The 24,867-nt window shown below is 40.2% G+C and overlaps 1 protein-coding gene across 2 annotated transcripts in view; it reads right to left on the bottom strand.

The window, feature by feature from the left end:
• The window catches only part of ZFYVE28 (zinc finger FYVE-type containing 28), a 160,036-nt gene that overhangs the window by 3,325 nt on the left and 131,844 nt on the right, over nucleotides 1–24,867 (bottom strand). For both annotated transcript variants that reach the window (XM_082050423.1, XM_082050424.1), the window contains 4 exons: nucleotides 14,784–14,938; nucleotides 13,513–13,629; nucleotides 11,912–12,016; nucleotides 424–527 (listed from right to left, as the gene is read on the bottom strand). In XM_082050423.1, the coding sequence (XP_081906549.1) occupies nucleotides 424–527; nucleotides 11,912–12,016; nucleotides 13,513–13,629; nucleotides 14,784–14,938 (481 nt within the window). The remainder of the gene's footprint in view (nucleotides 1–423; nucleotides 528–11,911; nucleotides 12,017–13,512; nucleotides 13,630–14,783; nucleotides 14,939–24,867) is intronic.

Below are 24,867 nucleotides of genomic sequence, written 5' to 3'. Positions count from 1 at the left end.
TGTGATTCTGGGTGACTCCCTCGCTCCCTCTTCACCCCCCGAGACCTGCGGAGCAGCAGCCCCACGTGCTGCAGTCCTGCCGAGGGACCGCGGTTCCGCAGCCGGGCTGAGCACCACCCCTTTACACCCCGGCTGCAGCTCCTTCCAGCTCAGAGCAGTCGTCCCGAGTGACTTTGGATTCAGGGTGTTTGTTCCAGGATCTCAACAGGGAGTTCTGCTTTTTAGAAGACAAATGCGAATTGCTATATACAAGTCAAAACCCTCTCCCCCGCTTTCTAAATGTAAGCTGAGTAGTTGATAGCCAAGGCACATAAAAACACTTGCGACTTGAAAACCCTGGCCAAGCACACATATTTTGCAGTGCAGCTGAGTTTCTGTGGTGTGCTGGCAGATAGTTTCTCACATGTTTGACTGAGTCATTACCTTGCCACAGCTCCGACAGTGGTGTTTCCTGCGAATGACTGTGAAAGGAGCCTTGCACGCAGTGCAGTAGCTGCAGACTTCATCTGGAACCCAGTCAGGAGGATCTGTCAGAAACACAGCAACAAAAGGGAACATAAATCAAAAGGGAATAAAAACAAACATGCGATTACCAGATCCTCAGGGGAGCAGGGATAATAAAATATAACGGCAGCTGCTTTAATCTGAGTTTCTCAAGGTGCTTTGTGAACAGGCAGACCGGGAGGGCTCAGCTCCCCCTTCTCTGCCGGGCGCCCAGCTTTGGGCAGAGCACAGCGGGCACCGAAACGGCCCACAGCAGCTTTGGACTCAAAATGAAATATATCCTGTTCAGAGCCAAGTGGCAGGGAAAAGGAGATAAGCAAAACAAAGTATGAAAACAAGAGACTGTGAAAGCAGAGCTGCATCACAGGTGTTTTTGTCAATGCAAAACCAGCTCAGAGCCGAGACCATTCCCAGCCTCTCCAGCCCTCCCTACACAAAGGCTGGCTGCTTTTCTGCAATTAGGCAAGCAACTCCACAGACAATACACTCGAAGCCTGATTACTGTCTGCTAAACTATTAGGACTCTTACTGGAAGTCACCAGTAACAACAGAAAAACCACAAAATGAAGTGTACAAGATTCAGCAGAGAAAGAATTCGACCGCTATCCAGAAGAGCCCGTTTGGGTTGTTTATTTCTGCTGCGAGCTCTCCAACCTCACATAAAAGCCGGGCAGGGAACAATTTGGTTTTGGCAAAGCAGAAGGTATTGGGCTGACTTCTGTTGAGCTGCTTCTGCTAGTGACAGGCTGACATGGCCTCAGAGACTCCAAAATTATGAGTGTAGGAATGATGCAGCCTATTGCTTAATTAAATTGTTTAAAATGTAATGAAGGGCAAAGCAAGTTCCATCCAGAAGGAGTTTGTGGACACAGTAAACATGAACTCTGGATGTTTTTACCCACCTTCCCTATGTGTATTATTTACAGTATGCAACCCCTGCAATTGCTGATTTATAAACCTGACAAGCAAGATCCCTGCCTCAAGAAGCATATTATCAAACAACAAAATATATGGTGCAGTTAATGCAGAGGTCAAGAGGACTACAGCTACAGGCAGAAAGAATATAATTAAATGGAAAAACCACTGTATTGTTCAAACATGACCGTGACCAGTTTTCATGTGTTTGTCACATTGCAATGTTTGTCAAATTAAAAGTCAAAAGGGTATAGCATTTAATGCAGAAGATGTTCAAAACGTAGATAAATAAAAACAGAGAACTTCAAATCTTGACTCAGCTTTTATAAGCTCCTCTGAACTACTTTGGAAGCTAAACTAGTTTAAGGAAGGAATCTTTCACTTAATGAGCAAAGCGGTCTGACAAAGGTCATGACTATAGAGACAAGAGCCAAAACCAAAGTTAGCGTGCACAAAAATGAGCAATGTGGTAAAAAAGGAGGCCGCACATAGCAGCCTTCACCTCATCCCTGGGAACTGCTCACCAGAAAAATGTTTTGTGGGGACACAAGGCTACAAATTCCTGCTTCAAAGGCAGGTTTTCCTTCAGCAGGGAGATGCAGGAACATCAGCTTAAGTTGAAGCATTAGTAGTAATGAAACAAAGGGATTCTCCATTCCAATTATTTTCCTTCTCTGCAACCTCCTTAGCTACTACACGTAACTTGTCCAGTGAAACTTACTCCTCATATCAGTTTATGATGTTGATTTTGAACACTTAATATCACGTCCACAGGACTCTCTGATCTGAAGCCATGGCAAGCCTGCCAAACCTGAAGCACCTCCATGTTCTCCATCCAGGATGTCCCTTGGGTTATCACATATATTCCAAAATAACTGAGCCAATAATGATATTCCTGTTTAAAAAATGCCATTAGACTACATAGCCTTGATTATATTTTTGAGGATTTAACTATCCTGTGGCTTCTCACTGATTTTAGACGCCAAAATGTAGAGGTTGTTCAAGCTCTGTGCCACCAGGTCTCCCTCACAAAGGAACAAAGAGCTGATGGAAGCAGGTTTGGCAAGATGCCTACTTTGCTACCAATGCTTTACCAACTGCACTATCAGGTGCGCTACCATGTTCAGTTAGTGGCTAATTTTAATATTCACAGGAAAGCCACAAAACACAGGCTCTTTCTGTCCAAACTGAAGCATACCAATGCGAGCTGCAACTTTGCAGCAGCTGGTACCATGATCGCTCCTTTCCTTAGATCAGAGATACACTTCCAAAATTACATTCGGCCCCTTGAAGGCAACTGCAAGGCTGATGTGGCCCCCAGTGAAAAGGAGTTTGACACCCCTGCATTAGAGCATGATTAGTTCAGACGTGTTATAAACTAATGCAACACCACCACAAAGACTCTGGAGCTCACGGACAGAAAGCAGCTTATCAGATGTTTGCTATTTTTTTTCCTGTTGTTGCCCTTGAAGAGCAATGTTAAAAATGTTAATTTTTTTTAGTTGACCTTGTATGGATTTAATTGTCTGCAACACTAAATAAAGAGAAAAAATGCAAAAAAACAAACAAACAAACAACATGAGAAACAGCAAGTTTGATAAATAACCACCTTATAAATTCATAATAGTCGTATAATCCATAGTTCCTGGTTACAGAATTACTTGACTGCCAGATGAATTCACCTGCAAACTTTGTTTTTCTATTTGCAAAAAAAATTTACATCTTGGTGGTACATAATGTATAGAAACAGCACAACCCTCTCTACAGAATGCTTTCCCACATTACAGGCATTCTCTTTACCTCCGTGCTGGTGTCACATCTACCAATGCATTCATGTGATGAACCGGCTGAGTGAGCCAAAGGGCACATTGTCCCCAGACAGTGACTCAAGAGCTGTAAGGCCTTTCGATGGGGTTGCACGACCAGCCCCGTGCCCCACTGCTGCTGGGGCTCAGCGCCCTCCCAACACCAGAGAATCATTTTGGTTGGAAGAGACCCTCAGGATCATGGAGTACAACCATAACCTACCTCTGGCACTAAACCACGTCCCTAAGAACCTCACCATGTCCCTAAGAACCTCACCGTTGCTCGCACTGAGATCTGCTGCACTGCAGCACACCCCCAAATAGTAACACTTTGTTATGTAATGGCTTTTAACATTCAAACTGCTGCACAAACATTAATTGCTTTAATCCTCATCACCCAGCTACAGTCAGTGAGTCTGTGTAGGGAGAAAGCAGGAGAAGAATGTCCAAAATGATGCAGTGGTGCAGACTTGTAGTAACATTTGAAATAAGAAAGCGTGGGCCACGAGGCCAATGCCTTTGCTTCCAGCTGTGACCAAAAAAGTCCTTACACTGCATATAAACACAGAGGCTTCATTTTGAGAGTATGCACTTCTGAAATTAAACGCAATCCTGGATGAAGCTGAAGTGCTGACGCTGGCAGGAAGGTTGAATCCCTCACTGACTCGGGCTCTGAGCACCCACGTGCCCCAGCAGCGATGGGATCCAGCCCCAGGTCCCCTTCACAAGCCTCATCTCACTCAGCCTCGCGAGCGGCATCTCTGACTTACATCTACAAACTACTGAATCATCCGGCTTTTTATAGAACAGGTTTTCGGAATTTTCTCTGAAGAGCAGTCTCACAAGGGGATAAAGCTTCAATATGAGGGGCAGAGTGAGTTATACAAATTAAACCCCCAGCATTAGCCTGAAGACGTGCTGGAAGCAGTACCGCACCCCGAGGCTTTTTATGTTTGAGTTCTTCTCCCGGCTACGCTGCTCCATTAGCTCTGCGTACAGCAGCAAATGGAAACATGCAGCTCTAAAGCAGCGTCTGCCCGTGCTTCGGGGATTTGTGCAAGGAATGGAGGGAAAAACCTTGTTCGTGGGCTAATTGGCCTCCTGCTTTATCGTGCAATGAGAGCGGAGAGAAGTCTGCTGGGAAACGGGCGGAGACCACAGCACAAACATCAAAGAGGAGGAGGAAGGGGAGGAAAGGATTAACGAGACAGAAAGACTACAGAAATAAATCTTAGAAGAAAACATTAAAAGCATGTAGAGAAAAAAGGCTGAGAAAGGAAGAGAAATGAGTACTTAAAAGAATAAGAAACAAATTTAGACAAAGGTACAAGACAAAATTAAATAATGCGAAGACTGAAAAAGACATTTAATAAAAGAAGAAACGGCATTCCCAACTCTTAACTATTCAAAAAGCTTGCATTATGATCTCCCATAAATCATGAAATTTTATAGGTTTTTTTATTTGTTTTATGCTGTAGCTTTTAGAATTCATCTTATCATGTCTCTGCAACTTTATTAGCTAAAAGAGTTTTCTGTTGTATAAAAGTTAAAAATCTCATATAAATCCAAGATGCTGAAGCTTTAGCTCTAAGAAAAGCACAGGCATGATAAAAACCACAGCTGCTGTAAACATTGTCAAAAAGGACATGCAAATTCATTTTGCTTAAATATGTGCAAAAGCTCCCATCTAATCTGACAAATCTGTGCAGTCCCACTTAATCTTACAAATCTGCGCAGTCCCACCTAATCTTAGAAAACCAAGGAGAACATCTCTGTGTCCCAGAAAGCAAGGAGATGAGAGCCCAGACCCACCAACGGTGTTGATTCAAACAACATTAGACCAGAAATTTTATTTAGTGGTGCTGAGACACAGGAGCCTGGGTCAAGGGCTGGGGGAGGTAAATAATCTCAACAGGTGCTGGAACTTGCAGAAGGCCTAATTCAGCAAACCTGTGCTCTGGTAGAAAACAAATCAGAAAACAAGCACTCCCTATTGAACAGCACCTCTTAAACCCTAAGTTTGTGGCGGTGTTTGTGTTAAGGCCAGACAATTCAGAGGAAAGACTCTTTCTGCATCTTTTGTTTTTATAAAATATTCCTAATGCAGAAAAAGCGGGAGTTCTTCCTGCATCAACATGTAGTGGGTTTTAGAGCACATCATGCATGACTCCAATTACACTCCTACCCAACTAACCTGAAGGGGGCTGGTCCTGCAGCCGCCTGTGGAACTCACACCACTGCAGCCGTCAAAGTGCATTATCCTCACAGCTGTGAAAAAGGTCACAAGGGCTCGCTGTGGCTCTTCTGATGAAAGCAGGAATAGTAAATACTCATAGTTTTAAGCATGGAAAGTAGAGAAACCAAGGTGACATGACTTCACCCCTCACTTCAACTGCCATGGTAAGATGAACCTTTTTGTCCCTTATCAAACATAATTTTCCGCATGTCATTCTGGGCAATCTCTGACTTTTATATAAGATTCCTAGGAGGCAAGTGTGCCAAAGTAATCTTTAGCCTTGCTCAGTAGATTAAATGTTGATTACAGCTGACTCAAAGTTTTTCAATAAAAATAAATTTTCCGCTTCAACAACATTATTTGATTGAAATTTTGGGGGTGAGGGAGAAAAAAAAAGAGATACATATTTATGAGCTACAAGGATAGCTTTTGTCAAACAGCCTTCTTAGGATGGAGTGCAAGTCTAAATGCTTTCCCCAAAGCATGGAGCTTTGCAGACTTGGGCTCAAGCACCTGCTCCGCCTGATTCAACACGACCTTGAGCAACAACATCCCATGTCCACTCTGTACAGGTACATGATCAGCAACTCATTCTTTGGGCCAAATAATTATTTAGGTGTAATGGAACCACTCTGATGGAAAACACCGACTGACACAAGGATATGGTTCAAACCTTCACTCTAAATCAGATGGACCAGCAACTTGGATCTTCCATCTAACCGTTACTAGGAATCTTTCCCCTGTAAGAGCCGCCAACCAATACAAACTAGAAGCAAGCTGATGATGCAGATCGACACACTACATGCCAGGAGAACGCTCAATATTTGTATTTTTAGGACAAAAAATTTCAACCTTAATCAAAGTCTTAGTTATGTCATTGTGGAGCTGGATAAGCTTTACAGTACTTATGGGATGTATTCTCCTCCTGCAATGAAGATACAACAAGTTCCACACTGTGCTGACAGAGAGGGACAGACTTCGAAAAGGTAAAAGGCTCTGACAAATTCTTAAAACATAAGTCAGATCAAATTATCGCAATACAACCTAAAAACTGTACAGAACCCTGTAATTTTATATGCATGATTAAATATGTTCAGTTGATTAAAAAACACTGCCTCAATTTGGAAAACTTGATGCTTGATTCTTCTCTCGCACAGTGTAAGCAGAGCTGTCGACTAAGTAAAAAGTTAAAAGTTATGTTGATAGAATATGTTTGGCCATTTAACTGTGCAACACTTTAATTTCTTTCATTTAGAAAGTGTTGCTGGACATCATTATAACTAATAGAGTAGCCATTGGCATGTAAAGGACAAAAATAAAACTGAAGCATTCTGCTTGGGTTGACAGCTAACTCACGGCGATCAGATTCTGCATGCAGAAGCATGGGTGGGTTTTCGTGACCTTGGGACTTCCTATTGCAACAAGAGCTCCAGCCCCAGGACCTTAAATTAATGAATTTAATGAAGGTGCTCTTGGTTGGAGAGCAGCGAGAACATGTGACTTGCCAAAAGTGGGTGGGCTGGAATATTCCGAGATGGAGAGGGATCAAGGAGAAATAGCGTGCTGTTATGCAGCAAACAGATGCTAACACCACTTGGCACAAGCAATTATTTGTATGGGCAGCCACAGCAAATCCATTATGGCTGGAGCTGTAAGTGGGTGGCAGCGAGCACGGCAGCTCTGTACGGGTGCTGAAGGCATGAGGAGTGAAAATGAGCGTACGGTTGCAGAGAGAGCTGAGATGCTGCAGTAAATGTTTCCAAGGAGCACCAACAGCTTCATAAATGCTTTCTGATTTTCCTTGAGAAAATCTTCTGATTTCTAGATGTCTCATGCTTATTCCTAGACAGGGAGTGTAACTCGCTTTCTTAACCAGTCTGTAACTTCACAACATTGACTGTTAAAAATATTCACCTTCCCTCATTCACAATAGATGAATCCTCCTGAGTAGCAAATTACCCCAAAATACATGTATGGTCAAAACTCAGATTTGCCAAAGTTCACTATTAAAATCACCAAGCTCACAAGGATAAACATAATGCTCCCAAATATGGTGAGCAGGGATTTATCCTTGATCACATTTACAGATTGATAAAGAAATTAATACATAAAAATCCTTATCAAGACAAAAAAAAAGAAGTTACTCTGTGTGTAAATATATGGGAAACTGTTGACTAAGGCAAAGCAAGTTTTGTATTGGAGCTGGAAACAAGATCCCAGACACATTCCCTGATGTTTTTTTTTAAAGCTGACTCAGCTCTGGTCCGGCATTAATACCACTCTAACTAAGAGTAATTTTCTTATATTTTCAAATGCAGAGGTTTGCTGTAATTCATGTGCAACCCACGCTGCCCACTCACAGTCCCATGCAAACTTCTTGGCCAGCTTGTTACCCAACAGTGGTTTGTCCCAAGCTGGATCTCAGAACTTCCCATAACCCGCTCCCCACGCTGGCTGGTGGCTCAGCAGGACACAGGGAGACAGGCAGTGCCACCAAGGGTCCCGGGACACGGGTCCCTTCTGTTGTTACTGCAAGTCAGAGCAAGAACCCCTAGTAGCAGAGTCCAGCCTGTTTTTTTCCTCTAAGCAGCTGCCACTACAATTTGCTTTGAGTTTATACACAGAACTTTGTCCCCACTGGCCATTTCCTTCATCATAGAACCAGGGCATGAAATTTCACTGTATTTATAACTCATTGACAGAATATTGCATAAATTTCTCTTATATTCGAGGAAAATATAAACCTTTACATTCTCTCCCTATAAATATACCCTGCCTTTTATATTCTGTGAAGTATAAATACACATGCTTCCTTTAAATAAAGTCCTAGAGCCTTAGGACTGCAAAGATGAACATATACACCTTAGGCTCACCGGTACTTTCAAAAATGCTTTTGTTTTGGAACGCCAATCCGTAGTTCATTCTATTTCAACCTTCAGGAGGTCGCAGGATTTAACTCTTCTACCTTTGCCAATGTCAGCTGGCTCATAATAAGCACTCATATTTGTTTTATGATCCAGACCAGCTGGTGGGTTTTATATACAGTAAGAATGAGAAATCTGACAAAAACAAACGATTCATCTTCATAATCTGAGTAGAGGCTGGAACCTTCAGTAGAATCTTAAAAGCATTTATTTGTGCAGGTTGCTGGGCTTGCTTTCCTTTTCTTTTTTACCATTGATTGGAAGCCATCTTAAACATTTGGTACTTTCCATAAGAGGGATTTATTTGATAATTGGAAGAAGCTTTCCTGGGAGGTAGCTTGCGGGACTTTCTCAATTGGATACATGCTCATGTTCTGCCACCATGGCAGAAGGGAGGAGCCACTGACGTGCTCATTTGCTTTAAATTGTCTTCACTTTCAGCTGAAATCACTGAGAGTGACGTGAAGTGTAGAAATGAGGTACAAAAAAGGACATAATTAATTTTGGTGCCATGCTGTCAGCAGATTGGTGCAACGCTCCCAGACTTTGCACTGCACCCACTTGCAGAGATGACCACGATGTACTCGCTCCCATGGGTGGCCTGTGGCCCAGATTTGGCCTGGAGGACAAGCCCACCAGGCTTGGTGCAAGAAACAGGGCACAATGTTCATACAGTAAAGGTTGTCCTGACCACCAGACATCTTCCACCCGCACTCAAACATCGCCCAAAGTCAGGGGCTGCTGCTTCCACAGTGGCCAGCAAAAATGAAGTAGGTGGGAAGGTGTTATAAGAGGGGAAAGGCACACAGTTGCAGAGGTTAAAACACTGCTCTAAGTATATCCCTCATCCTGGATGCCTTAAGGATGGCAAAAACATGTATCTCATTAGCTATCACTGCATGCCTCAGTAGAAGAAAGTCTGTACAGTGCTGCCAGCGATGACCACTTGTGACCTGAAGGGACAGAAGCCTGGAATGTATTGGAGGAAACGGGAAACAATGGGTGTTTCTACAGCTCCCACAAATTCAACAAATGGACCGATTTCAGATGCCGCTTTTTGTAGACTTTTCGTGGTCTGTTCTGGTTTGGAAGGTGGAGCTCATCCACATGCTCCCCAGCACACTCTGTCTCTTTGTGATACAGAAAATTCCTGCCCATCAGCAAACGTGAAAGCTGAGTGACAGCAGACTACACCAGGTAGTTTACACAGTCGAGGGGCTGTACCGATTTGTACAAGCAGGTATTTATAGCACAACCACTTACACACAAGCCAAGTAAGACTCCCAGAGAAAAGACTGCGAGGAGCTGGATTCAGAGGCGTCCACACCTTCCCAGTGAGTGAGCGTGGGTACCAAAAGCAGAGCACCTGCAGGTTCCATTTAAAGGATGGGAACACATTGGGTGAAGGCAGCCGAGTTCACTCTGGCACCCAAGTCTACTTATTCAAAAGGGACCTGGTTATCCCACAAGGTTCTGCCTTCCATCACACCGGCATACGTGAAAATCTGCTATTTGGGAACAAAGGTGCAGGCAGGAGGCTGTTTTTGCTGTAGTCATCTGCATGTGTTATTAATGCTACAGGTTGGATTCTACCATTCGCTCAGGTCAAGGACATGACTGATTCACGCTGCCTGGGTGCTGCAGGGGCCCTTGTAACTCCAGAGATTAGCCTTTACCACATTCCTATGTGACCATAACATCCCCTAAGCTCCTGGACTGCTGTTCTCTATTTCAATAAATAACATCCCAAGACACAGGCTGCACTTCTCCAAACATAAAACCTTCCCCTTGCCAATAGAAGATGCCATGAAAAGCTGAAGAACCTTAAAAGCTGAATAACCTGCCAGACAAGTGAAGTGACTTTGCCGTGACAAAATGTACATCCACTGTGAGGAGGTTATTCAGCATCCTGCAGTTCAGAATAACTTGCTTTCAAGTTCTGTAAGTCAAATTTACTGACAGCATCAGGCATCGATTCAAAACAAAAGAATATGAACTGAAATGGTAGAGAATGAATAATCTCTTGCATTCTTTTCCAATACAGTCTATACATGGTAAGGATTTTTCTTAAAGATTTGTTCTTTACTGCACCTTCTGTGACAATCTGAATTATGGCACAAAAGAAAAATCAATTAAAATTACTATTGAATAGTTCTTTATCTGCTACCAAATCATCTTCCTCCAGAAGAGATAATATTTCTACAGAGCATTATACATGAATTAGCCCTGCTGTTCTAAAGAAATAGATTTGAGATCCTTTAGCCTGCAGCTTCAGAAGACTGGTGAGCAAGCAAACTATGGGTTTTATATAAACACAAAATCACTTATAAATATGTAGCATTACTCCAAAACGCAATCTTCAAAAGGTTTTTTCTCCTCCTTGTGATTTCTGATCTCTATTACAAAAGACATGAACCTACATTTCTATTCTGTTGGTCACCCCCTCTGCGTACAGAGACACACACCGTTTGTCACTCCACTCTGTCACCCTGCATTCAAAACCCCTCACTGGAACAGCAGTAAGTGTATGGCAACAAACAGACAATGACTGATCAAAGTTCTAAAGTGCAGGGAAATTACTGCACACATGAATTTCTGGCGAGCTTAGATGCAGTTTCACAGCTGACGGTTGTCTTTTATTTCTCACTTGACCACAGAGATCTCACCACTCCGATAATTGGGCTCCTGGTGTGCTGAAACCACCGCTTAGTCCTGAAGATGAAAGCTGATTGCTTTCTTGTTTGCTCCATTCTCATACATCTACTTTCTCTTATTCTTTGACTGCAAGTGCTCTGGTATCTTTTAATCCATTTTTAATACAAAGTTTACCATACAAGGGCTACAGTCCATAACTGACTCCTAAGCATTCCTGCAGCAACACAGATTTTAAAAGGAAAAACAACAACTTTTGAGCTCTCAGAATGCTTGGACCCCATCCAAATCTTTGGGACTTAGACATGCACTTTCCTTCACTCTTACCATGTATTCAGGGAGATGAAAGTAAACTTACCTAAAACTTTTTATTTGAAGTTATATAGTGAATAATATGAAAATAATAATCAAAATATTTTCATAATATTGAAGACAAAAGTGAAGAAAATATGAAAGGTACTTCTACTGTGGGAAAAAGTAGCATCTCCACATATAGCAAACTATATAAAAGATCTCTTTAGACTGAGCTGCGATGATCTTACTTAGGGCTTTGCATCTTACACAGCCCTTTAAAACTTGTCACGTGTAACATCACAGGCTACATTAAAGCCTTTACTATACAGAACCTTTCTCCACGGATACACAGGAATTCATATAGAGTTATGACAATTTGTAGATCAGAGTCTCATTAGGCTGCCAGAAGAAAATCTGAAAGAAGTATGCTCATCTTATTATCTGGCTTTAAACCATACTATGACAACATTTCATAGTCGTTTTCCAGAGTCAAACTTTTAAAGAGTTTTCATTTATTTACTTATTTTAAAAAAATTATATCAGCATTGTCTCATTTTAATTCCCAAGAAAAAATAAAGTACCTTCAAAGTCCCCATCTCTGGCTTTTGCTGCAAGTTCTGAGGATGATATACTTTCTTGACATAAAGCACAGTCTTCCAGCGCTGCATTCCTTAAACCTTGATTGGCTGCAAAACAAACCAAAAAGTACTGAAATACATATTTTTCCAATTTGCACTTTAAATATTCACGTTAGGATTTCTGGGATTACATTATAGTAGCCGTCTGTTCTAACTTCCTTATTCTTGATTCCTTTACAAAGAAGTAGATTATAAGAACACCCGGAGATTCCCCAGGTGAATAATACACAGCAAATCACATATATCAAAGAGAAACTTCATCCCAAAAGTCCCTGACTTTCGCTCATTTTCTTTATGCTTACTGTTATCAACACATTTTTAATGCAATATTAATAGTTAAACCATTAGAAATTATTCCAACCAAGTACTGTTGACTAATATATTTCTTAGTGAAAATTCTTTGCAGCTCCAGTTTATTTCTCTCGCTTGAATGTTCAGGAGTTCTTTGATCCTCTCTTTAGCAATTCTGTCTAAGCCAAATATTTCTTGCCAATGAAAAAACCCCAGTTTCTTTTCACATCATGACATCCTGTCACCATAAAAATGTTGTGGAATTTTGAACCACAAGTAATAGAGAGCTATAATGCATGCTGTGCATTATCCCACTGCAGAACTGGGTTGGACTGGAGGTTTTCCTGCTAAATTTAAACAACTTTTAATTTGGTGTTTCATATAAAATCCTCAATGCTTTTACATGAAACTGGGAGAAAAAGAAAAGTTTTCAACCAAGAGATAAGGGAGGTTTTAAAAAAAAAAAGACAGCTCTGATAACCTTCAGATGCTGATAGTTCTAATCATAACAAAGGACAAAGGTAACTGCAGTCTTGCTGGGATGATGCGGTTATTTTAGATAAGTTAGCAGACTTGCCTTTTTGAAAAAAGAAATAACCAAAATGGTAACAGAGAAAATAACTTATTGCTTTGGCTCATGATCTAGTTCTGGGTCCATTATCTTAGTTACCTAGAATTCAAAAGTGGTGGGTTTTTTTTTTTTTGTTGTTTGTGGTATGTTTTAAATTTTTTAAAAATTTATTTTAATGCCAAATTCAGCATTCTGCAATTTCTACAAGACAGACCTGATTTCAGCATTTTCCTAAGCATTCTCATCTTCTAGTCTGCTCTCTTCACACAGCTACTTAAACTTCAAAATCAAACATGCATGTCTTGGTTAATTAAAACGTGTCCAGTGTGAAACAATACCAGAAAAAAACATCTGTGAAGTCCTGCATAGATTATATTATGACCATATGTGCTACAAACACTGTTCTGTTACACATCGGTATAAGGAGATGAGCAGACGCACTCTGAGGGGTTTAACTCCTTCAACATTTGCCTCAAGATGTACCGACACTTGTACCGACACTTCCAGTGACTTCAGCCCATTTACAGCCTTTTTCCTTGACTTTTTTTTTAAACTTAGCTGCAATCACTGTACATTAAGCCCTGCCAAAAAGGTCACAGTATGTTAAGGAAATTCTTGACAAATACTTCATGGGGCTACAGCAGAAATTCACTACAAAAAACAAATCTTTAAGTCTCTTTACCTTTCTTTTGCTTTTCCTTGTCTTCTGTTTCAGGTTTGGTTGCCATAACTTCAAACAAGGTCTTTAAGATACTTCTCAGATCACTAGCATAGTTTGTCTGCAGCTGGTCAGCAACACCTGGGAGTTTGGGAGAATGGGTAAACCATTACTAGACTATTACACCACCCTCAAAAAAAAAACAAATTTGTCTCACAGAATGTCAGGGATTGGAAGGGACCTCGAAAGATCATCCAGTCCAGTCCAATCCCCCTGCCGGAGCAGGAACACCCAGATGAGGTTACACGGGAAGGTGTCCGGGCGGGTTTTGAATGTCTCCGGAGTAGGAGACTCCACAAGCCCCCTGGGCAGCCTGTTCCAGTGTCTGTCACCCTCACTGAGAAGTTTCTTTTCATATTTAAGTGGAACCTCCTGTGTTCCAGTTTGAACCCATTACCCCTTGTCCTATCACTGGTTGTCACCGAGAAGAGCCTGGCTCCATCCTCATGACACTCACCCTTTACGTATTTATAAACATTAATGAGGTCACGCCTCAGTTTCCTCCAAGCTCCAGAGCCCCAGCTCCCTCAGCCTTTCCTCATAAGGGAGATGCTCCACTCCTCTCATTATCTTTGTTGCCCTGCGCTGGACCCTCTCCAGCAGTTCCCTGTCCTTCTGGAACTGAGGGGCCCAGAACTGGACACAATATTCCAGATGCGGTCTCCCCAGGGCGGAGTAGAGGGGCAGGAGAACCTCTCTGACCTACTGACCAACCCCCTTCTAATATACCCCAGGTACCATTGGCCTTCCTGGCCACAAGGGCACAGTGCTGGCTCATGGTCTGTTGCTACCACTAATGGCCTCATATTTATTTTTGAGAGGATCACTTGCTTGTGTTAGAAATAAAAACTGAACATTTAATTAAATTAATTTTCCATAATGGCCAAGTTATATTCTGGACTTCATGCTATCTGGAATTTGATACGTATTTTCCTTGTCCCTTGCAGGAAACAAGGGATTCCTTTCTGCATCAAAATACAACTGCTGCATCAACTTTCTTCCCTTGAAAACACAAGGCATCACCAAGAAAAAGGAAGCACTTTCATGTCAAACATGCGGGCATGCCCAAATTCTTCATCACTCCAGGTCTATGACGTCTGCATCTCTGATCCTGTAAGGTCCCATCAGGTAACAGGTCTTTCTATACCAGTCTGCAGCTTGGGCCCCAAAATACAGTCTTACTGCAACTTAATCTCTAGTCTGTTCACACTCAGAACTAAAGGCTACTCTCCTACCTGAGATACAGACAAAAAGGCGGTGAATAAGGTCATTACTGCCGTGAAATCTGGATCTGATCTTTTCTCGGGTGGCAATTTTAGCGGCCTGCAGAGCGAGCTGGATTTCTTCCTCATCGATGTCATCAGATGAACTAGAACTTGTCATTAAACTGCTATAGATGAAAAAAAAAATACAAGTAACGTAAATCTTCATTCGTTTGTTCAGGATGTTCAGCAAATCCCAAAGGATTTATGACTCAGGCAAAACTCTATAGCAAACCAGAGCTAATTGCTGTAAATTCTTCTTGAAGTTAATCAACACCAACAACGCAATCAACAACGCAATCAATCGCCATCATATGTCTGATTTTCACTCTGTGGCATAGCTGCAAAAAAAAACTTTGAAGCAGAAAATCATTTATCTGTATTTTACTGCATTTTCCTTAGTTATTACAAATTGCTGTGCCATTTTTCACATTAACTTCTTCTAAAAGCTCAGTGCTGAGACCGTAACTCCACCACAAATCTGAAAGGCGAATATCAACCTAAAAATGAGAAGGTCAGCTCTAAAGTCAACTTAGAAATTGATTAATGTGGAAGTTAAGTTGAAAAAAGAAAAATTCTAAATTGTGGTACCTTAAAATACTGGGAATAGAGTCTAAATATAACCTTACAGAAAAAAATGGAAAGAAGAGCGATAAAATATAATTTACACAGTAGAAAGGTAGATTAGTCCCCATATATACCTAACTGGAGAAATTGCTGCAGTGTCAAACTATTGAAACGGAATGGATCATCAACTCCAAAGAGATTAAAAAGTGTCACCAAATATTTACTAGAGATTTAAATTTTCTCCGGAAAACTCGATGCACAGTTGGAAAAAACCAACCTGAGACCACAGGGAAGCTTTGGTGAGAACCCAGCTTCTTCAAGATTCAGGAATGACCTGAACTATCTGTAAATTGTAAATCCAGATGTATTCTTTAAAAAACAAGCACTTAGGGGAAAAAGTAGCACTTTGCCAATGGAAAACCCCTTAATGGGGTGTAAGAGCACAGGGTGTAATTACACTGAAGTCCTGAGGGTTCCCTGTGCTGACCGAAGGGGACACGCCACCTTACCCTACTACATTCACAGACAAAGGAACACTAAACCATCTTCCCTTTATATTGGAAAGACATTGATCTCACCAATGATTACACAGAAAACTAGAATATTTTACTTATAATCATACTTTGGCTGTCCAAAATTCCAGAAGTCTCTACTACACAGACTGCTATGTTAAAAAAAGTCACCGATGCCATAAATAGCATAATAAAGAAGGTAGTTTCTAACACATTCTGAGTTCAATCTGATTTTATTAGGCGCCAAAACACTCACCACCTTGCAGATCCCAACCCCATGACAATATGCAGAGCAGTTATTGCAGGATAAGACACATAGAAAACAATTATAATTATTTTTAAGAAAATTTTCTGGGATGTAGTTTTGAAATTCTAGCTGTAGGCTATACAGGTAATCCTTTAAAATGAAAACATGAATTTATTAGGCTACACGACCTTAAAAGCCCTAGTAAAAACAGAACTGAAAATAAATACTGGAGATTACTTATTGACAGCAATATCAATGGAAAATGTGCAGCACGAGTACCTTAACTGGCTTCCCATTCTTTCCAAGACAGAGTAAAGAGCCGGCTTGCAAGACACTCATTTCATTCATGTTATCTACTCCTATTACCAAAAGCAAATTCTTGTAAAAAGATATTAGTTCTATATTTACAGTTCCCTCAGCACCACAACTGAGTAGGTTTATTAAAGATACTTGGAAACAAGTGAGAACGCGCTCTCTCAATTTTTCCTTTGGTTTTCCATATGGGATATAATATATATATTACAATAGCAAGCCTGTCGGTGTGGAAAGGCCTGTGTTGGAGGCAATGAGAAGGTCACATAAGAACACAGTCTATGAAGGGGTAAACTGAAAGCCATGAGAGCCAGGAAGCGATTCCTGATTCGCAATGGTACGGGCTCAATCAATCACCTGTTTGCACAAACGCTCACATATACAGATAAAGGGGTTTGTCTGCCTCATAACATGACCAAATAAGGTCTACTTATTTTCTTCTTTTTAAAAGATTTGGCCTCTGGACCTCGCAAAATGCAGTCTGTAATTACACAATCCCAATACCATGATCTTTTGCAACTCTCAATAAGCAAAACCCTCAGGGGGGCTGATTCAGGGATGACTCTTCCCTTCAATCACAGTTGAAGAAATATTTCAGAGTAAGGCGTTCAGTGGGCAGAGAGCTGTGAATAGGGCTTTTCAAGAATATAAACTACTTAGTCCTTTTCCGTCTTGCAGAAAGGAAGAAAGGCTCATTCCACAATCCTGATTGAGCTCTGACCAATTTTACTAATAACATTTGGTTTTTCAAGTTTCTTCCAACTGGGAGAAATGCCGTTTTACCTACTTCCTAATTCCTCCAAGGAATTTGGTTTGACCTACTTCTGATCCGTGTTAGATTTTGTGGTGTGTCACTAAGACATGGCCCACCACAAGACTGGTTTGAACATTTTTTGCCTTAAAAATCCCTGTTGCTGAACAAATACAAATGGCTTCAGCACTGTGGGATGGAAGGTCAGCATGTTTGCATACTGCCATTAAATAAACTTCCATATGCACGGTCACATGTCAAGTACAATATCCATAAATAAAATGTTCAGAAACAAGGATATTTTGTATTCAGGATTGCTTGTGCCATGGGAAAGAGAAAAGTAAACGATACAGAATAATTGACAATTGCACCTAAGAATCTCTACAGACTTAGAAACCATTATTCTACCTTCAGCAACAGGGCCAAGTTGGAGTTAGATGAAAATTACTCTCAAAGAATAGCTAATGACCATCTGTTCTTTACTTCAAAACGTATCTTACTGTTAAAATACTGTAACCAGAAAATTAATGTTATAGAGGCAGACAGAATTACTGTAAGAACGCGAATATGGCAATTGTTTCAGATAAACGGCAAAAGAGACAGCTTTCCTTATAACAGGGTACCCCAAACAGCAGTGATGGCATCTGTGAAAATATTTAAAATTCTTTATTTTTTTTAAATTCATATTATAAAAAATAAACCTGAATTCTGATCTACAAAGTTCAGCTTACCTTTTCCCCAAACTATTCTTTCAAACCAGGTATTTTTTTTAGTTCTATAAGGAATACCATTCCTACTTGGCTTATCCAACGTGCATGATTTGGCTCAGAATTCTCAGCTGATACCAGATGTGTAGGAAGCATTTCATTAATGTCAGGCTACACTCAGATCTGGAATGTTTCACTGCCGATATCTGCACAATCCAGTATCAGTGCAGAATGTAAATAGCCATACTAAGCAGCTAGAGACAAGTCCTCATTTTCTCAGCTTCTTGGTTGAAGAGAACCCTGCATTACCCAAGGAATTAGGTTAAGAAGAGACAAGACCAAAATAAGTATGGAACTCCCCTTGTGAAATGTTTATCATATAAGCAATGCTTATCATGCATTTATTTTTCATATTGTAAAAACACTGCAAAGTTAACATGTCTGAAGGCAAATATCAAGAAATAAGACATTATGAAAAAGGTTGATTCCAAACAGTAAACCTGCTTATATGTTATAAAGGAACAAATACCCTGTGCCACATGCAATGAGTTAGCTTCTTACCTAACCTGGCTAGCAATTTTAAAACTGCTCTCCATTTGTCATGTTACAAGAGTAGCAAAAAATCTTTCAGCACTTTAAAGATTTGTCTCTAGAGCAGTTGCCTGGTGTCAAAGTTTGACTGGGAAATGTAGTGATATATGTACAAGCAACCAAAACCCAATAATGCAATTGTACATGAGATCATCTTTCACCCATGGAACATTGCAGAATTAAATTCTGAAAGGTTACTTCTGAGACAGGTTGAACAGTAGTATCCATACATGTGGAACACGATTATGTCTGACACTTTCAGACTCCTGAAAGGCCAGTTATTTCAGGTAATCATCTGTGCTACTGACGGCCTCGTGCTGAATTTGTTGAGCATTGACACTCATCCAAAACCAGTGAAAGCAGCGAAGTCTAAAATGGAACAACCAAAGTCAATTGATTCGAAGTTGGTCCAAACTTAAATATTTTACATTTGAGCTCAAAGAAGAGTAGCAGTAGAAATCTGCAACCGCTATTGGATGTTTCCTTCCAAATTTGTCCAGAAGTATTTGGTCCATTAAACCTGAAATCTGCTCCAAACAGAACGCAGAATGTATGAAATAGTCTCGAAGAATTTCTCATTACTCACAAACAAACCCTCAGAATATCTGAAGTATGCATTAAATATAGAGCACTGGCAGGTAAAAATAATTTAAAAGTTCACTGTATTGAATACAAAGAAATCAAATGAATTATAATGTTTTCAAAAGAATAGCAAAACCTTTTTTAAAAAGTGGTTTGGTTTTATTTCTTTTTAGAAACCTTAGATCCAAAGTGGCCACTATTTGCAAAGGAGTAACCCCAACATATCTATTCTACTATAAAGGATGCAATGTCACCAAATATAATTGGAAAGTAAGATCACCCTCTAAGTGTCCGATTACAGGCAAAGTCTGATTACAGCTCATTTTCAGGCACAGATTTCCAAAGATTGTCAATGGTGCCATTAAAGTGAGAGGGCTCAGGTTCCGGCAAGAAAAACTCATTCTACAGAAGTCTAAAAGCAAAATGCTTAGAAGTTCTATGAACAATACTACAAATGTTTATTGGAAAAGTGTTAACACATAATTCAGCGCCTATCCCTACACCATTTGTGTTATATTAACACCTGTGACACCAGCGATGACTATTCACTTGCTCAAAACCTCCAGCAAACTATTCACAACAAAAGAGGTAACACTTCCCACTGCAGCGGGAATTCAAAGCTTGTATTATAAATACACTTTACAGTGAATTAAAAATCCATGTATTCAATGACACTATTCTGATGTAGAGGTTTACCCGCTTGGCAAAATGAGTGTGATAAATTTTGAGACAGAGCTGCTCTTCAGCAAAGTTTCATCTGTGCCATATGGAAGCAGGTGAGATGCCTTCTACAGTAACAAAATGCGACAACTTTGCAAAAGGTTTTCTATGATTTCACACATTCCTATGTCGCAAAAGGACAATGCAACTATAAACCAGGCTGAAAGTTTTTACAAAGGGACAGTAGGGCAATTCTTAAATACCAGTGATGGTTCATAAAAGAATTATGACAGACTGTCCACAAAGCATTCACAATGCAGTTCCTTCAACTTCAACATCAGTTCATTTGCACTAGTTGGCCTTCATGAATCTCTCTCATCTGTTACTCAAAATGCCACGTTTTGAATAACTAAGATAAAGATATAGATATATATATACACATACATAGCTGTATCATGTACCTGAATTTCCATAATATATATATATGTTTTGAATATTCTTGTTTGTAAAATATTTAAAAAAAAAAAATATAATGAGTTCCCTGGCACTCATTTTTGTCCATACAGAATTTAGCACAATGGCCACCTTATGCTCTGTGTACAATATGTGTAACATATACTTCCTACCCAATCTACAATATTTAAGGTTTTTTCTCTTCCATCTCAATCTTTTCAATTTAAATAATTAAAAAAAAACAAACAATAAAACCAAACAACAACAACAAAAAAAACCACACAAAAACCAAAACCAAGCCCCAAAACTTTTGCAGGCAAATCAGTGTTATTGTCTGCTCACAATTTCTAAAGCTACATTGATCCCACTGATACTTGTGGAGGCTGTAGCTGGAAACCCCTCCACTAACCTGTCAACCTGTCTTTCCCAAGCTATTACTGCTACTTTTATAGTTCATAAGGCTATAGTGAACTCTGGGTTCTCATTTGAAAAAAAGAATAAATAACTGTTCCAAAGGCCATCTAAACTATCAGACAATAGTTGGGGAAAGACAAAGGTTGCATACATGAGAAAAGTGAGAGGAAAATGAGAGAGCTTTGGTTTGTATGACTCCATGGCACTAAAAAAATATAATTACTACTTCCCATTCTGCTTTTTGCAGAACCTCTGGTGTTTCTTTTTGGATACTCTCACAAGGAACACAATGAACAGCAGGTTCCACTCTCCGGTCTCTAACATGTACTGGTTTTTATATGGTTAGGAAGAAAATTAGCATTAATGGTTTCTTACAATTATTTTAAGTGAAGGGGGGTGGCTATACACTCAGAGTCATTTAAACCCAATCCAGAACATGTCGTCTTATTTGAGTAATAGCATATAGTTATTTAGGTAGGGACTGTATTTTAAGGAATGATCTCAGAAGCTACATTTAAAGCAGACCAAAAAATGCTTCAATTCAGAACTTTATTTCTTGACTTTTTAACCCTAATATTTTATTATGTCAAAAGGGTTTTTAAATGCAATCCTTCATGTATTTTGTCTCTATTTTAAGAGAAAATTCTAGAGACGGAAACAAATCAAACCCATAAAGTGTTCCCAAGGCTTCAGAACTCTTGAGAAACAAGTAAGACAACTGCATGCAAATCGCTGTCAGGAACAACCCTACCAAGCACCACCAGAAAAGGAGTGGACTTGACTAGACTACAATATTATCACATGTATGAGTTTCATACATGTCAGGACATGTGCTAAAAGCCCCATCTGCTGTCAGCCTTTTGAATTCCACAGTAGGGGAATTATTGAATTCCACAGTAGGGGAAGATTTGCAGAAGCCCCTTCTTAGCTTACTCGGCCCCAGTTGAGGCGGGCAATCTGAAGTCAGCTAATGAAAATAAGTCATTTGGCTAATGGGATTAGCCACATGTCCTAAATTATACCTTCAGTTGGGAAAAATTCCCCAGCCCTGAAGAAAACTGAATTTTAAATCAACAGCAAGAACTTGTGCTCCATGTCCTGGCATCTCGTGCAGCCACCCACCCAGCTGGAAGAACATCTGGGATCCTCCCTCAGCCCTTCCAACATCACACTGCAGAGCCTTCTCCTTGTACTTACCACATTGGACTTATCCAAACCCACAGCTGTTGGAGCTGCATCTTGCTAAATAGATCCACCATAAGAAACTCTACCTCAACAACGGGCTCATTCAAACTCATTACCGCTCTGGCCTGGGTTTTCAGAAGAATGCAAAGATACCGTATTTCAAATGGGAATTAACAAAAAAACCCAACACCACAGACAGTGTAGGATTTATCAGCTTTAACAGTGCTCTCTCCCAAATAGCTTTTTTGGTCATTAGAGATAAAACTTCTATAAGAGTGCATATGAACAAATAACTTAAGAGCATTAGTAATCCACAGGGCTGCTTACTAACCATCAAATTTAACATCAGATACTTGCAAGGTACTACATTTTCTGTTTTCCTTAAAATTGAACAAAAAAGGGATAAAACCTGCAAGATCAGGATATTGTAAAATTCAAGAAAAAAAATAGAACTGAAAATAATAGAAGCTAGAATATTAGGTTCTAAGATGTTGTCAATTCCACCATGACCTTTTTTTCTAACACTTTTTTCTAATCGAACATGCATTTAAAGCTCTCAAACATTCAGTCACACTGCAAAAGGACAAATAATATGAGATTAGAGCACATAAATAATTAAACTTCAAAAATAACCCTGAACTGGAAAAACTGAAAGTGAAAAACAGAAATAATATAGCACTTATAAAGGAATGGTATGTAATATCAGCTCTGGTCTCTGATACAGGGATGGGAACATCAGTCCCAGCTTTTAAGCCTTATCCAGAACCTGATGCAGGACAGACAGAACCGGGACGCTTGATGATGGATACAAATACTTCAAAGGGCAAGAGTGATTTCATAAAGCTCTTCTGCAGTGTCCTCGGCAATATGTAACTTGCTGTATGGCACAGTAAAAAGTGAATTAATTCAGCATCCAATTCCAGCAGATACTCTCCTGAGTGGCAACTCCTGCGTGGGGCAGAAATGGAGATGGAGCAGCAGCACTGAAAAATGTTTTCCAGCAGGAGGAACTCTGAGGGATAGGGAAACTTATTAGCACACGTTTTCATATCGCCTCCATCAGTTCCCTCAAAGAACAATACAGAACAACCAGCTGAAGCATTAAAGCGTTCTGGGGTCTAGGAGAATCCCGCAGGAATTCGGTATCCAGCCGTGGGAGCCAATGCTGAGAAAAGCTAATTAAAGTATTAGGTGGAGACTTAAAATCGTAATTAGAAAAGAAAGCTTTCTCTTCATTTTTCACCTTCAATGCCTCTGCCAGTATGAAGAAATCCCCTCTCTTTTCCTCCAATATAACCGTGGTTTTACGACGTATCTTTGTTTTAGGCATTACCAAAAACTCTGCAAAAGCTGCAGTTACCATAGTGATTTTAGTTAATTACACATAATCTCAAAACTTCCAAACATGCTATTCTAAGGGTTTTTTTTTTTGGAAAACGATCTGTAAAATGAAATCTAATTTCTGAGAGCTAGTAATTTTTGTTCTATTAGTAGCGCAGGGAACACCAAGTGACATTCTACAACAGATTTTTACACATCGTTAAAATGAACATGACTATAAATGTGGCCAAATTACTAAAAATGAAAACTACAAGTGAGCTATGTAGAAATTAGAACACAAACCCATTATGATCACTTCTGTCAGTCTGCAGCCAGATGATATTGCATCTGGAACACAGCCCCCAAACGCCAAATTTTGAGGTGTCTACCAGTTCTGCTAGAACAGACTTATTGCCCATGCTGCTTAAAATATTGTCCTATTTCACTTGATTTACACAGAGAGGAACATACTTTATATTTAATTTACTTCAACAATATTGGATATTTTAACATGGCTAAAATATGACGTTTATAATTTGAATAGGGAAAGACCAATAAACTTCAAACTGAATTTTCACCTTCCCACTGTAAAAAGCACTTGTTAACAGTAGTTCAACACAAGCTGCCTGGGTTATTCCTTGAGAAAATAAAATCTGCATCAGTTACTTGTTACTGAAGACAAAGATACACATATAACACACCCCAAAATACCTTGTGGAATTTCCTAAAAGGGAATGCTACAGCTTAGAAAATGCTGCAACATTTGGAGATTGGATTTTTTGTCTTGCAGCGTGAAGAACAAGATAGGCATGAAACACATCCAGAAGAATCCTGGTGGTGAAAAGCTACGGACATCTGCTTCCGTCACATATGTCTCCCTGACTAAAATCATAAGCAAAAGCTGACAGACCTCATCAACGCCGGCATTTTAGTTTTGCTGGTACTGCTCAGCTGGCTGTTGGGACAAGAGATTTAGCAGCAAAGCGAGAAGACTGTACAGAGCAGCCTGTTTATAACTGTATTAATATGCATATTAATTGCCCTCACGCTGCTTGAGTGACAGCTATATGAAACAGCCCAGCCTCACGGTGCCCAAAACACACACAGGCAGTTTGCAGTTCCAAATAATCAGGCAGGAATGGCACCTATTGTAGAGCCATTCTGATTTGCTCAAGGTATAAATCCTTTTCTCTTCCCACAGCTCTTCTCGCTGAGCTCTTTATTTCCATGATTCCAGCACATAAAGCTATTATCACCAGCCTTTTTCTGGTTACGAGCCGTCTTTCGGTAAAGAAAGGCTCTACAGTAAAAAAGGGAAAGCACATCCACAGTAACGCACTGATCAAACCAAGAGTGACAGCACCAAACACTGACGCAGAATTAATCTGTCATTTTGCGCAGCTTAAACAAGTATAACCTGACCAGGTTAACCACGGTAAAACTACAAGAGAGAAGATCTGGAGACATGGCTGATCAAGCAGAGCGTGACACATCAGTTAAAACATGTTGCTAACGCATTTGTTGTCCTCGAAACTGTCATCTACAAGATCCTCGGGGTAGTTACGATTGCTTTATTAAAACTTGTGGGCATGTACTCTGTGCTGTGGCTTTAATAGCACAAATGAGTGGGTAGCTGTGGACCGTGAGACAAAAGATTTGAATTCTCCTACTATAATTCACAGTCCAAGTTATTTTTCCTTCTTGCATACTCTTCGAGGTGCTCAAGTCTACTGATGGCAAAACCCAGAGCAAAACC

Source organism: Streptopelia decaocto (genome assembly GCF_964273445.1).
Source record: "Streptopelia decaocto genome assembly, chromosome: 4".
Taxonomy (NCBI): domain Eukaryota; kingdom Metazoa; phylum Chordata; class Aves; order Columbiformes; family Columbidae; genus Streptopelia; species Streptopelia decaocto.
This window is presented reverse-complemented; position numbering and strand designations above follow the sequence as displayed.